The following is a 12,917-nucleotide window of genomic DNA, read 5'->3' as shown; positions in this document are numbered from 1 at the left end:
AAGCCTCAGACACGATGCCCCTTACCACCCGCCACCCACCTGTTCTGCAAACCTTCCTGAAGGGTGTCTGGGGAGGGAGAAATCCCTGATCCCTACGGACGAGGGCCGAGGGCGGTTCAGAGGTGGCCCGGGCGGCGGAGGGGAGCCCCGAGGGAAGGAAGGGGAGGAGGCGGCGGAAGGGGCGAGGGCGGCGGGCGGGGCAGAGTAATTGCACGTTTGTCAGTTCTCCCGTCTCCGCGCACGAGGGAGCCTGTGTGGCGGTGGGTGTAGCTTCGCCTCCAGGAGTCTGTGTCTGTTGGCAGAGGTGTCAGTGTGTCTGTCTCAGGGGGTCTGGGCTCTCCCTGGACCCCCGCCCCCACGTCGTGTTTTGGGGAGCGCGGCTCTGGGCACACCCAGCTGTGCTCCGTGCTGATGCGGCAGATGTGGCGGGGCCCCAGCTGTGCCGGCTTCCCGGAGAGGGGGAGGGGCTGCAATCTGCTCCCCCGATAATGGCTGCTAAGTGCCAGGGGGAGGGGATGGAGACGGGGGTGGGAAGGAGGCCCGGTCCCCGCCGCACCCCACCCTGGCCGGCCTCCCCCCAATCTGTGTTCTTGGCTCAGCCTCTTCCCCCTGGCTGGCTCCTGAAGCCCGTCCAAATTTCTCTCCACGCTCAGTCCCCTCAGTCCCCGTCCCTAGCTCTCCTGTCACCCCATCCAGCTTGGTGCCAGGGACCCGCCGCCCCCCCACCCGGCCCCCAGCTCGCTCCCCCTCGCTGATTTTACAGAATAATCTTTTTATGGAAACTGGAAAAAAAAAAAGCGCTAATGGCAGGAGCGCACCCCTCCCCCGCATCCCTCCCCCCACCACCCCATACTTCCCACCCCAGTTCCCTCCGTTCTCCCCAGGGGCCAGCACCCTCCTACCCCTACAGGGCCAATGAGGTCCTGGAGGTAGTGAAGGGGGACCCCAGCGCTCTCCCCTCAGGAGGCCGGACATTCCCACCGGACACTCCCACGTGCTGGGTCCTGGGATGTTCCCTTAGGGGTGGAGGGGGACTAGGCCCCTCCCAGACAGACTAGGCTTGAAGAGAATGGAGAGCAATGGAACTTCTCTCCTTAGAAGCCCCCTCTGCACCTCAGCACAGAGACAACAGTGACCTGCTCTGCCTGGGGCAGGGGGCACACCACAGAGACCTCAGCTTCACTAGCCCCCTCCACTGTTAACACTGCCCCTGCCCCTGCCCCCACCCCCACTGGGCCCAGGAGGGGGTTCCTGGGGGCCAGGGCCTGACACAGACTTATTGGATTTCACGGTGTTTTGCTGAGAAAATAATTAAATTATCATATTTATGATGAAGCTGCCATGGCCTCTGCCAACCACTCGGAACAGAAGGGTCAGGACTGGGGGTGGAGAGGAAGGGACCGGGCCCCTGGCCCCCTGGCCCACCCCTCTCCCAGCCCTTCCCTCAGGGGCTGACCCCAGCCTAGAGGAGCCATCTGCAGCCCCCTGCGGACCCTACGCAGAGGCGACAGAAGGTCCGGCCTGGAGAAGAGACTGGAGGGACCAGGAGTGGGAACGAGGCAAGAAGCTGAGTCAAGGCAGACTGTATTGTAGATCAGGAGTGCTGAAACCCCAAGGTTGTTTCACAGGTGCTCTGACTCTGCCTGCAGGGGCCTCCAAGGGCTAGGAGGTCACACCTAGCCCAATCCCCAGGTCAGCCTCAGCCCAGCTCCGCCCCCCCCCCCCAAAGAAAGCACATCTTTCTAAGTGCCCAGCTCCAAAGCTCTGAAATCCTGGGCTTTGATAAAGGCCCTGGCACCCTGCTGCCTGCCACCCCTGCTGGCTGCCAGGACCCCCTCCTCCCTCCCACCCACGCCCTGCACCCCCACCCCCAGTCTCTTCGGGTAATTAGATTCCTCTCAATTAGCAGATTACGATCATTACCAACTCATCTGGCAACTAAGCTCTGCACCCACAGCTGGGGAAAGGGGGGGGCACCAGGAGGGGCACACGGGGGTCACGGGTGAACACCAGAGAGAGCTGGGTTTCTCTGGGGCTTCAGGAATGTGGAAGGAAGACTGAGAACCCTCCACCTACCCACCCACCTGCCGGAAGAGGGCAGAGCCAGAGTGTGGGAGGTGGCCAGGGCTCCTCCCCTCCCAGAATGGAGTAGCTCCCACTGTGCTTCTGGAGAGAAAGGCAGCAGCTCAGGCCCATCCTGCCTGCCAGGGACTAGAAGACAAGAGATCCGGCCTCGGGCGGGGGAGAATACCCCCATCCCGCCAAAAGCCAAGCTGGGAGCAGATGGAGCTGGCAAAGTGGAAAGCGGGCCGGGACTGGGCAGGAACCAAAGAGACCGGACACCAGGTGATCCAACCTTGGGCCCTGGGCTCCCAGGCCCAATTCCCATGCCTGCCGCCTGCACCCCACTGGCCAACTGAAATCCCTCCCCCTTCCCCTTACACTCCGGAGCCTGAGCCAGGCCCAGTGAAGGGGAACAGGGAGCCAGCATCTGGGTGAAGGCAGGGCCTGCAGGCTAGGAGCCTAGAGGGCCTTCCTCCAGAGCGTCAGAGAGGCTGAGGCTGTAGGAGGGGGAAATTTACCAGGGCTCCAGATTCATTATTCATGAGCCCGCAGCAACAACTCCAATTTAAATGCTAATGTGGGGGGGCCTGACTCAGCTGCCCCCCTTCCACCATCACCCCCGGCCCAGGCACAAGCGGAGTCCGTGCTGGCTCCAGGGTTCACCCGGGTTTATTAGGGAGTGGAGAGGGAGGCCAGAGTCCTCCAACCACCCACGTTGCTCCCTGCAAGTGCGCGTGTGGAGAGCCTGCCTGGACAGAGGCTGGCCACGCAGGCAGGCAGGAGCCTCAGGGGAGCAGATGGGAGTTCAGGGGGGCCTTCTGGCAGGCCCCCTCAAAGGATGATCTGGTTGGTGAAGCTGCGGCTCAGCTCCTTGTGTGGCAGAACAATCGAGTTCAGGATGAGCACCTCGGCAGGGATCCGGACGCGGCAGCCTGCAGTGTGGACCAGGGCACCAGGGAGAAGCCGTGGGGAGGGGAGGTGAGGGGCAATGAGCTGGGGGCCACCGCCATCTGGGGGTGGGGGGGACCCCTCCCTGCCCATCTGTGCCCCCTGCGACTCACACAGGACCTGACACACAGCAGATACTGGGTAAATGTTTGCTCAAGGAATACACACACAGACACACAGGCACACAAACGCTCCCACAGGGCATGGCCATCACCTGTGGAAGTTTCTCGCAGCCCAGCACCCCGGGAAGCATACCTAGTATAGTGATGGCAGGCAGCAGCTTCCCGTCCTTGAACAGGCTCTCACTGTCCATGTGGGCTCGGGGGTCGTTGGGATTGGGGTCATTGGGGGTACCCTCCACACGGGCCCAGCGCCCCACGCTGCTCCCCCAGCCCACGATGCTGTGCAGAACACACGTGTGCTCCTGACAAACAGCACGAAGGGAGTGAGGGGCCAGATGCACAGCCCATGGGGTGCACTCCTCCACTTGGCCTCTGGGGGTGCCACGTGGGCAGCGTGGGCCTGGATGCCTACCTGCAGTGTGGCTCCGTGGAGGACGATGCTCTCTCGGAGCCGCACGCCCTCACCTATGGTCACCCCCTCCCCGATGGAGACGTTGGGGCCCAACTGTGGAGAAAGCACAACCATAGGCCTTGGAGGGCCCCAAATCCAGTCCCCTCACAGAAAAGATAAAGGGGAAGGGACCTGCTTGAGGCCACCCTACAAGCTGTGCACGAAGGAGAGACCCCACCCTGAGCTCGGGAGAATCTGTACCGCCCTACCATCTGATGGCCACCTCCCTTCCTCCCTTCCTCTGGGCTGGGCCACTGCTTACCACCGCCGATGGGGCCACCTTAGCAGTCGGGTGGATGTAAACATTTCCTAGAAGCAGAAGAAAGGACTGGGGGCAAATGCCCCTAAACCACACTTGGTTCAGGGAGTGTGGGACTGAGACTTCACCTCTGGATCTGTGATCAGGAGTCACAGCTCAGAGGGGAGGGGGGCTGAGCTGGGGGGCAAAGGTTATGGATTGGGGCAGGATGGGTACCTCGAATCCGTGGACCCCCTGGCGTGTGCTTGGCCAGGCGTTCTGGGTGAGTGAGCTGGTACTGGCTCAGATAGAGGCGGGAGGCATAGAGGGCTGAGCTGGGGGCCAGAAAGTGGAATGGGGGCTCAGGGGCCAGCAGGGCCTGCGCCCACTGCCCCAAAGTCTCAGATGACCCAACCACCCCATCAGAGGCCACTCCCATACCCTGCGGACTTGATCTGGCTCCAGATCCCGTCAGTGAGGTGCACATAGATCTGGCCCTGCCCGGCCAGGGCGGAGAATACGTCCTGCTCCAGGCGGATGGTACCTGCCCCGGGCCATAGGCCTGAAGAGTCCTCCCTGGCACAGAGGGAGAGATGCTGACATCAGTTCCCCAGCTGAGCCCGACTGGGGGCCAACACAATCTCCTGGGGACAGGGATCAGAGAGAATCCCACCACCTCTCCAGGTCTGGTCAGATCTGCTCCAGAAGGATGCTCACATCTCAGGAAGCTCTCCTATCACCCTCACACACATCACCCGCCTCTCTCCACCCCCACCCCCCGAGTTGCTATGTCCCCAGGCATAGACCTGCTGCCCATCCTGCCCTACATCCAGAGGGAGTTCGACCAGACCTAGGTTCTCCCCACTTTTCCCATTCTCCCCGCCATCCGCCCTCCCTCTCAACTGGATGGAATGAAACACAGACAGACTCACCCCAGAGGAAGGCAGCTGGTGAGGGCAGAGACAGTCACAGAAAGAGAGGGAGAGAGAGAGAGATGGTGGAGATGCCAGCTCAGCAGAAACAGAGAGGCCAGGAGAGATGGAGAGAAAAGCAGAGATGGGTGGGAGTGAGAAGATGGTGATGCGTGAATGAGGCATGAGATGGGAGATGGGCAGGGGAGGAGAGAGTGAAGGCACGGATCCACAGAAGGAGCAGGTCCCAGCCTAGGACGACGACCCTGGGCTGTGGCTGATGATGAACAGGGCTCCGGGGCACTGTGCTCCAGGGGGAGCCTGGGCCTGAGAGTATGGGTGTACGCGCGCGTGCACATGTGTGCACACACACACGCCTGTGTGCACCCATGTGTGTGTGTTGCCGTCTGTTCGGAAAGGCATCTCTGGGACACTCAGGGCTTGAGAGAAATGGACCAGGAGGGGAGTGGGCAGGCAGTGACAGAAGAGGAACTGAGATGGATAAGGAAGAGGGACAGAATGAGGTTAGGAAGGGAGGGACAGGGAGGCTCGGCTGGAGATGACAAGTGGAGACAAGAAGGACAAGGAAGGTGAGCGGGTGGATGTGGAGCCTGCAGAGACTGGGGGCAGGTGGCGGGGGGGGTGGTCTGTGACCAGGGGCACTTGGGGTCACAGGGTCATGGGGCCTGCCTCACAGTTGCCCATCCTGCTGATTTCGCTGGAAGACATCCCGGAGGGGTTTCAGGGCTTCTGGGGAAAAGAGGTAGATGCCGCAGTTGATGATGTCACTGACGAACGTGCTGGGCTTCTCCACATAGTGCAGGACCTGAGGACAGAGTAGGCTGGGGCTAGGGGAGGAGAGGCCACTGCCACCACCTCTAAGACCCCCTGAGCTCCAGGTCCTCCCTGCTGCCAGAGTGGTCTTCCTGCAACGCAGACTGCCCCCGGCTGCTGGCCTTCACCTTCAAGGTAAGTCTGAACTACATGCCTTTCTCCTCCCCACTTCCCAGTGTTCCCGGAACACAACTCCATGCTATCGCATACCTGCTCTGGGAATGCCCCTTCCCATCTCTTCATCTGAAAAACTAGGCTTTCAAAACCCAGTGTGAGTCCACTCTGCCCCAGAGCTGGCTTCTCAGATCCGGGCACCCCTGACCTCTGGCCACACCTCACATAGCACTAGTATCATTTGTGATGGCTGGGTTTCCCACTAGTCTGAGATCCTTAGAAACAGGGATTGTCCTTCAGCTCTACTTTTCTTACACCTAGCTAGTGCCTAGCTCAAAACTTCAAAATAAAATTTATGCATGCACATGTGTGTATACATGTATTTTTAATACTAAAGCTGGAACAAATAAAAGGGGTATGTGAAAGTCAAGCTCAGGGAGCTTCACAAACAATGACAGAGACTCTCCGCCTTGCTGACTGTGCTCTGACTTCCGTAATTCTGGAGACGCTAGGTGGCTTCCTGCCTCCGGGCCTTTGCACATGCCGGTCCCTCTACGTGCAATGCATTCCCGTCTCCTTCATCTAAACAGATCTTCTCCGGGTAGCCCTCCCCTCCCCCAGCCAGGCAAGGCTGGGTTGGGCCTCTTTTTGTGCTCTCATAGCACCCCAATCATTTATCTGTGACGCCTTCACTCTCGCAATCTCTCTAGAAGGGGTACAAGATGAACGACCGAGGACATACCCCACCTGTTTGACAAGAGTGGGGCCCACCCCAGAGTGGTGCAGCATTTCCAGAGGGGGAGTGGTTGGAGAATGATGACACACACAGGCCCTTCACCCCCTCCTCCCACGCCTGTCTCCTATCTCATGCCTCATTCACTCATCACCATGTTCTCATTCCCAGAGCAAGCACCCAGCCAGCCCCCTCTCTGCTCTCACCTCATGCGTCTGTGGATTCTCCACAATGCAGCCATAGTTGAGGGACTGTGTCCTGTTAGCCTGAAAGACACACACAGACAGTGACCTGCTAGCTCCAGAGCAGCAGGGTCTATTTCCTCTGTCTTTCTTTCCCTCTCCTATAGCACCTGGCACGCATCTCCACGGCAGACAGGGCTTCTGTCTGCAGCGAGGGTGAGAACTGATAGCTGCCGCCACCCCCTCACCCGCTCCCTGCGGCTGAGCAGCCAAAGGGCTTGGGATCTCCACCGCCATCTCCACTGCTCCTGGGGTTTCTAGCACAACTCCATCCTGACGCCCTTTCCCAGTCCAACCCCCTGGGCTGCCTCCCCGACACCCTGCATTCCAGAAACATTTCTGGATCACACCCCCTTGGCACCTTCCAGCCCCCCGGGGCCCTCTCACCGTGGTGCCAAGGAGCAAGAAAGGGTGTGGCTGGTGTCTGTGGACATCCAACATGGCGCTCAAGGGGAAGTCGGAGCAGACGTCAGCGTTGAGCACGAAGAAGGCTTCAGGGCCTCCAGCCAGGATCTGGTCCCGGAAATGGTAGAGACCACCCCCTGTGCCCAGGGGGGCAAATTCCTGCAGGTACCTGTCCCCAGGGACCCCAGGGCCAGCTCAGTGAGATCAGAAGAGACAGATATGAGGAGCCTGGGTAACTGACTCCTCCTGCTCCCAGAGGTACACCTGCCCGCGGTCCACAGAGAAACTCAATAAACTCAGGGATTCACAGATGCCCCAATAAGAATCCTCCTAGTGTGTGAGGTGAAGTCCAGTGGATGGACCCCACTCCCAAACACCAGAAGTTTAGGGCACTGCCCCCCAACCCCCACACCACCCATGGGCACAAACACCTGATGGGAAGGTTAAACTCCTGCTGGGCAGCTTCCAGGAACCGGGTAAGGGGCTCATCAGGCTGGTAGAAGCCGATAAGCAGAATCTCCTGCATCCCAGGGACCTAGGCATAAAGGAAAAGGTTGGAAGAAAAAAATATCTGATAGGAAAGAATGAAAACGGGGAGAAATCCCGGGTGCTGGCTGCGAAGTCTGGAGACCACAGTTTCCTTCTCAGCTGTGAGCCCCTGGGCACTCACTTTACCACTCTGGCCTGCTTCCTCCTCTGGACAATGAGGAAGTTTGGAGAAAGTCTCAGTCCCTGATGTTTTCATCTTTTATTATTCTATTATCCCCTGACCTCTCACATCTGAACTGCGGCTCAACCTAGGGAAGATTTTGCCTACCAAGCTGTGTTAAAGAATAACCCATTCATTCCCCGCACCCCATATTTATTATCTGTCAACCTGAGCTTGAGATGAGGATATAATTTATCAAGCACCTATACTATACTAGGCACTTTACAAACACGATTGCAAGCTTTGCCATCTCACAAAGCAGGTCTAATCATCTCCGTTTTTACAAATAAGGAAACTAAGGCTCAGAAAGACTAGGAAATTTGCTCATGTTCTTACAGCAAGTAGAAACTAGATTCAAATAAAACCCTGCCTGCTTCAATACCAAAAGCAATAAAGAAATTAGCTCCTCAGTGAGCAAAGGTATGAGTTCTGTGCTTTGCTATCATTAAGGTTCCCCCAGCTACAGCGTTCAATTGTCTCTAAGATTTTTGCCTGATCTCACATTTCATGCTTTAAAAATAGGAGCAGAATCTGAGCACGAGGCCAGATGAGAGACTAGGTTAGGGGAAGACAGGAGGGCATCCGTACAGAACAACTCCAGGGGGCAACATTCACATTTTCATTTGTAAATGGTGGTCCCTGAAGTTATGCCTTGTGGGAAAGTCATGGTTGGAAAAGGGGGAAATATGGATGAAGGAGATGAGCAGGAAGTGAAGTGGGAGAGGAGAGCCTATGGGGTTACCTGGGCACAAGCCTCAATATGGTGCTGGATCATAGGCACCCCCGCCACAGGAAACAGGGGTTTGGGCACCTCAAATGACAAAGGCCTGAAGCGAGTCCCTGGGAGAGGAGAAAGAAGCACATTTCAGCTTCCTGCCTCCTTCTGCACCCACCCAGTCAACCACTTCAGCCCAACCTCCTCCCCTCATTCCCCTGGCTCCTCACCCTTTTGAGGGCCTCCAATCAGGATCACAGCTTTGAGCATGATGGCGATTGCTACCTAAACCTCAAATCCCAACAGAGAAGTTAGGCTCAGATCTCACACCTCAACCCAGGAACCTGATTCATATCCTAACTAGGCCCCAAACCCCAAATAGTAACACTTAGCCCTCTCCAAGGATGTAAATCCAAAGTTCAATATGCACCTGCCCGGGACACAACACCTCATATATTTCACACAACTCAAATCCCAGCCCAGACTCCAGCTGGCCTTCAAACCCCACAATGAATCCACCCAAATTCTGAAATTCACACCCCACAATTTGACCCCTAACAGTCTTCTCTCTGGCCTCAGATTCAGCAAACTCAGAAACTCAGCAAGATACACCCTTCTCAGATCTCAAACCTCAAGAAACCTAAACTCCAAACCCATCAATTCCCATTGTTGCATCCTGACTAGATCTTAAGCCCTGTACCCCAACAGTGAACCCTGAATATTGAACCTCATACCCTGAGTCCCAAATATCTAACTACAATCCTAAGAATGCCTCCCAAGTACTGAACTAACACTGATGCGTATATAATGCATCCCAAATTCAATTTAAAATAAACCTATATAGGCTGAACCTGAATCCTAAAACTAACCTCTAGGTGATGAACCCCGAATCAAAAGACAGATTCCTTTAGCGTCCCAAACACCGAACCTACCAAGCCCTGAGCACCGATACTGACGACAAGTACTGAATCTCTGGATTCGGAGAACTGATTGTTGACCCTCTGAACCCCACAACTGACTAATAAATCCTAGCCTCGCGCAGCCAGAGATTGTGGTACCAACACAAGAGCGTTAGGGCGGAGAGTCAGTCGAGACCTCCGAGCCGCTCTCGGTCTACCGTCCTCTGCCCGCTAATCCTTTCGGCACCCCTCCATCAGCTCCCTTTACCACTAGTCCCCTTTCGCTAGATCTGTCGCCCGCTACTGCTCACTCCTTCCGCGCACGTGTCTTCTCGCAACTCGCGAGAACTCCTTCGCAGAGTCTGCCGGGAATTGTAGTTCTTAACTATCCTCTTGCTTTCTACCAAGAGCCAGGAGGTGAGATTTATGGGAGAGCACGGGGGCCTGGCCAAGGAATCTAGTGGGCCGGATCCAAATTAGAAGAATGGAGCCTGAGAAACTGAGATTGGAATTTAAGATTAGGCCCTGAGCTGTCTGGGAAAAGGCCCAGGGGTATCAGCCAAAGCAGAGAGCCAGGTCCCAGGGAAGAGCGAGGCTAGAGACCTGAGGGAGTGTGGCCAGTCTTGAGATGGACGGGGCCAGAGTGCAAATCCCCCAGGAGAAGGTGGGGCTTGAGCTATGCAAACGAAGAGAAGGCAAGTGATAGACTTCGTAGTGCAGGAACTTTTTGACCGTGAGAGAAGTCATATCTCAGATTCCCTGTCTGCAAAATGAACCACTGGACTAGGCACCTTCCAAACATTCTGACCCCAACTTTCTGTGACCTTGGTGTGTTGATCTGGAATAAGCGTGGGTGCAAGTGCAGGGGAAATGGCGTCTCAAAAGAACAGAATAGACGCCGAGGGTCAGAGAGCAGCTTTATTAAGCAAGATGAAGGAGGGTGGTCTGACCCACCCACCCGGGGCTCCGGCCAGGGCGACGGGTCTGAGGGTTCCTTTCAGGCCACATCCACGCGAGCGATGGACGGTCCATGCCCAGGCTGTTCTCCACTTACACCTCGTACTTGCCGCTGTCCTCCGGCGTGGCCTGGCGGATAGTCAGCGTCGCGGTGGTACTGCCGATCTCAAAGAACACTCTAGATGGGAAGAAGGGGAGGGCAGGGCCTGGGGTCAGTTTACGCGGGTTCCGCCCGGGGTACTGAACTCCATTCTTCGCCTCCCAGTTCCCCGCCCCCGTCCCACTCCCGCCAATTTCTGGACCCCCGCCCCGCCCAAGCTCCCGCTCCAGGTGCTGTCCTTGCGCAAGTCCTCGCCCTCACCTGTAGTCTTCTCTTCCCCGTTCTTGGCCCAGGCCACGTCGGGCTCAGGCTTACCCAGGATCTCGGCAATCAGCGTTACCTTGGCGCCTTTGCGCGCCTTAGTGTTTATCCGATCCCTTCTGAATCTTCGCTGGAACTAGAGGAAGGGAGAGGGACTGCCACCCAGTAAAAGAACCTAGAGATGAGGCAGGCAGGGCATCACCTCCCCAGCTAATACCCATCTCTAAATACTAGATGGATTTAAGCTCGCTGTGTGATGGTGGGCAGGTCTTTAACCTCGCTGGGGCATCATCTCCTCAACTGTCAAGCGGGACTAATCCCGCCCTTCGCAGAGGTTAATGAAGAAGGATCAATAGAGATTCTAGGGCTGAAAATCTGGAAATGTTCGCACATCTAGCGATGCCTCGGAAATTGCCCTGGGCTGAGAGCCAGAAGACCAGGGCTCTAACCCTGCCTCTGCTTCTGGCTCGCAGTGACCTTGGGGCCCTGGAATAGCGTGACTGAAGCCCTTAGCGGACTTCATAGGCTGGATGGGATGGAATTCTGTGGGTAGGAAAGGAGTACGCGCACGGCCGGCGCTGCGCCCTGGTCTGCGGCTCAGGCTGTGCGGGGGCTGGGCCACATCCCCAGGCGGACTCGGGGAGGCCCAGCGGTAAGCGCAGCAAGACCAGGCTGTGGGCGCCCGCCAACTGGTGCTACTCCGCGCGGTGACGCTGCCCCCAGGGCGCGTAGTACCTTCCACAAGGATACGCGCCGAGTCGGAGCACTGGCCGAAGGGGTTGGTTACGTTGACGCTGTACTGGCTCAGATCTGCCATCTCGCCATCGTGCACCACCAGTGCCACTACGTCAGGGTCCTTGAAGACATAACGACACTTGGGCCCGTCGCGCAGCTCCTTGCGGTCCTTGCCGCAGCGGATGAATAGGTCCGGGAAAGCCGAAGTAAGTCAGCTTCGCCGCGCCGCCCTCCATCAGCAGCACCACGTCCTTCAGCGGCTCCAACACTCTCGGTGGCCCCTTCTCGCGCAGCTCCTTCCAGGACCTACCCGCACGGTCCAAGTCAGGCCCCAAGCTCTCATGACACGGCCCGGGCCCACCTGCAGCCCTGTCCATCCGTACAGCATCCCTTGCTCCCCATCCACCACCCAGCCCACTAGACCCTTAAACGTGTGGGGTGGGTAGGGAAGGCAGCCGCCCCTGAATTGTTAGTAAAATTGTCTTCTCTGGCAGCCACCCCTCCACCCCTCAGAAACCGCTCTACTCTAAGTCCAGTGACCCTACAGGTACATGACACTGTGCTCAGTCAGTATCAGTTCAGTCACTCAGTCGTGTCCGACTCTTTGCGGCCCCATGGAGTGCAGCACCGCCAGGCTTCCCTGTCCATCACGAACTCCTGGAGCTTACTCAAACTCGTGTCCATCGAGTTGGTGATGCCATCCAACCATCCATCCATTCTCCTCCCGCCTTCAATCTTTCCCAGCATCAGGGTCTTTTCCAATGAGTCAGGTCTTCGCATCAGGTGGCCAAAGTATTGGGGTTTCAGCTTCAGCATCAGTCTCCCCAACCCCCCAAATACAGTCTACCCCCATCCCCCAAATGCAGTCGTGAGCGTTCTGCAGCTCCAGCTCCCTTCCTCCAGCAATTCTCCAGAGCTCCCCCTTACCTGTGGTCCTGGTAAGAGGCCTGGATGCGAATGGCTGCTTTCTGAACCTGGGGGTCATTGATATCCAGCATACATCCAGGGGGAGGGGCCGCAGCGGAGCAGAACACAGCCGCTGGTTTTCTGGCAGGAGCTGGGGAGCAGGAAACAAAGAGGTCTAGGCTGACACAGAGATTCCGAATTTCAGCCTTTTCCCTGTAGGTTCAGAACATCCCCCTATGTGAGAGTGTCTAGGCTGACCTGAAGATCTAGACTCGCTGTGAGGGCTCAGCTTCACCCTGCTGGGTGGCAGGCGGCATGGCCTTCCAAACGGCAGGGCCAGGGCACGGGTAGTTGTTCAGCCCCAGGCCCAGGTTTTATACATGGCTCCCCTCCTTGCCTTCTTTGGCGTGGCTGCCCCAAGCCCCCGGGGACCCAGCCTCCATTCCCTGACCCACACAGTCTCCTTATTTAGCCTGAGGATGCCTGGGATGCTAGCTCAGCCACTGGGGCAGCCCTCAGGGGAAACCTGGGCGGCTCTGGGGTGCACCACACGTCAGCACCCGGAGAGCTGGG

At 57.5% G+C, this 12,917-nt stretch overlaps 2 protein-coding genes across 5 annotated transcripts; both read right to left on the bottom strand.

The window, feature by feature from the left end:
• Window positions 1-2,715: 2,715 nt before the first annotated feature.
• Window positions 2,716-9,717, bottom strand: GMPPA (GDP-mannose pyrophosphorylase A). Of its 4 annotated transcripts, none has more exons than XM_061386143.1 (13): window positions 9,356-9,717; window positions 8,717-8,777; window positions 8,514-8,611; window positions 7,494-7,597; window positions 7,045-7,231; window positions 6,622-6,681; window positions 5,430-5,560; window positions 4,265-4,399; window positions 4,061-4,158; window positions 3,848-3,894; window positions 3,547-3,639; window positions 3,268-3,436; window positions 2,716-2,996 (listed from the first exon to the last, which is right to left on the bottom strand). In XM_061386143.1, exons 2-13 carry the CDS (start codon window positions 8,754-8,756, stop codon window positions 2,896-2,898), a joined length of 1,263 nt encoding a protein of 420 aa, XP_061242127.1. In that variant the 5' UTR covers window positions 8,757-8,777; window positions 9,356-9,717; the 3' UTR covers window positions 2,716-2,895. The 4 variants fall into 4 exon arrangements, with proteins under 4 accessions (XP_061242127.1, XP_061242146.1, XP_061242117.1 ...); XM_061386162.1 differs by having other exon boundaries at window positions 8,717-8,771; XM_061386133.1 differs by having other exon boundaries at window positions 9,419-9,717.
• Window positions 9,718-10,290: 573 nt separating this feature from the next.
• Window positions 10,291-12,696, bottom strand: SPEGNB (SPEG neighbor; the record flags this gene model as incomplete). Its single annotated transcript, XM_061431103.1, is given in 8 exon segments — window positions 10,291-10,411; window positions 10,414-10,520; window positions 10,688-10,809; window positions 10,811-10,839; window positions 11,439-11,647; window positions 11,649-11,744; window positions 12,366-12,495; window positions 12,603-12,696. Coding segments are annotated over 8 exon segments (816 nt in total), but the record flags the coding sequence as incomplete, so codon positions are not given.
• Window positions 12,697-12,917: the final 221 nt, after the last annotated feature.

This window comes from Bos javanicus, chromosome 2 (genome assembly GCF_032452875.1).
Source record: "Bos javanicus breed banteng chromosome 2, ARS-OSU_banteng_1.0, whole genome shotgun sequence".
Taxonomy (NCBI): domain Eukaryota; kingdom Metazoa; phylum Chordata; class Mammalia; order Artiodactyla; family Bovidae; genus Bos; species Bos javanicus.
Note: the sequence above shows the minus strand (reverse complement) of the source record. Positions and strands in the feature narration are given on the sequence as shown.

What these genes read in the sequence shown, in the direction of transcription:
- GMPPA (XM_061386143.1), bottom strand. Translation starts at nt 8,756, where the DNA reads ATGCTCAAAGCTGTGATCCTGATTGGAGGCCCTCAAAAGG. An exon ending in ATATTGAGGCTTGTGCCCAG is followed by an intron (nt 7,598 to 8,513) that starts GTAACCCCATAG and finishes CTTTATGCCTAG; the next exon opens with GTCCCTGGGATGCAGGAGAT. An exon ending in GAGTTTAACCTTCCCATCAG is followed by an intron (nt 7,232 to 7,493) that starts GTGTTTGTGCCC and finishes CCCTGGGGACAG; the next exon opens with GTACCTGCAGGAATTTGCCC.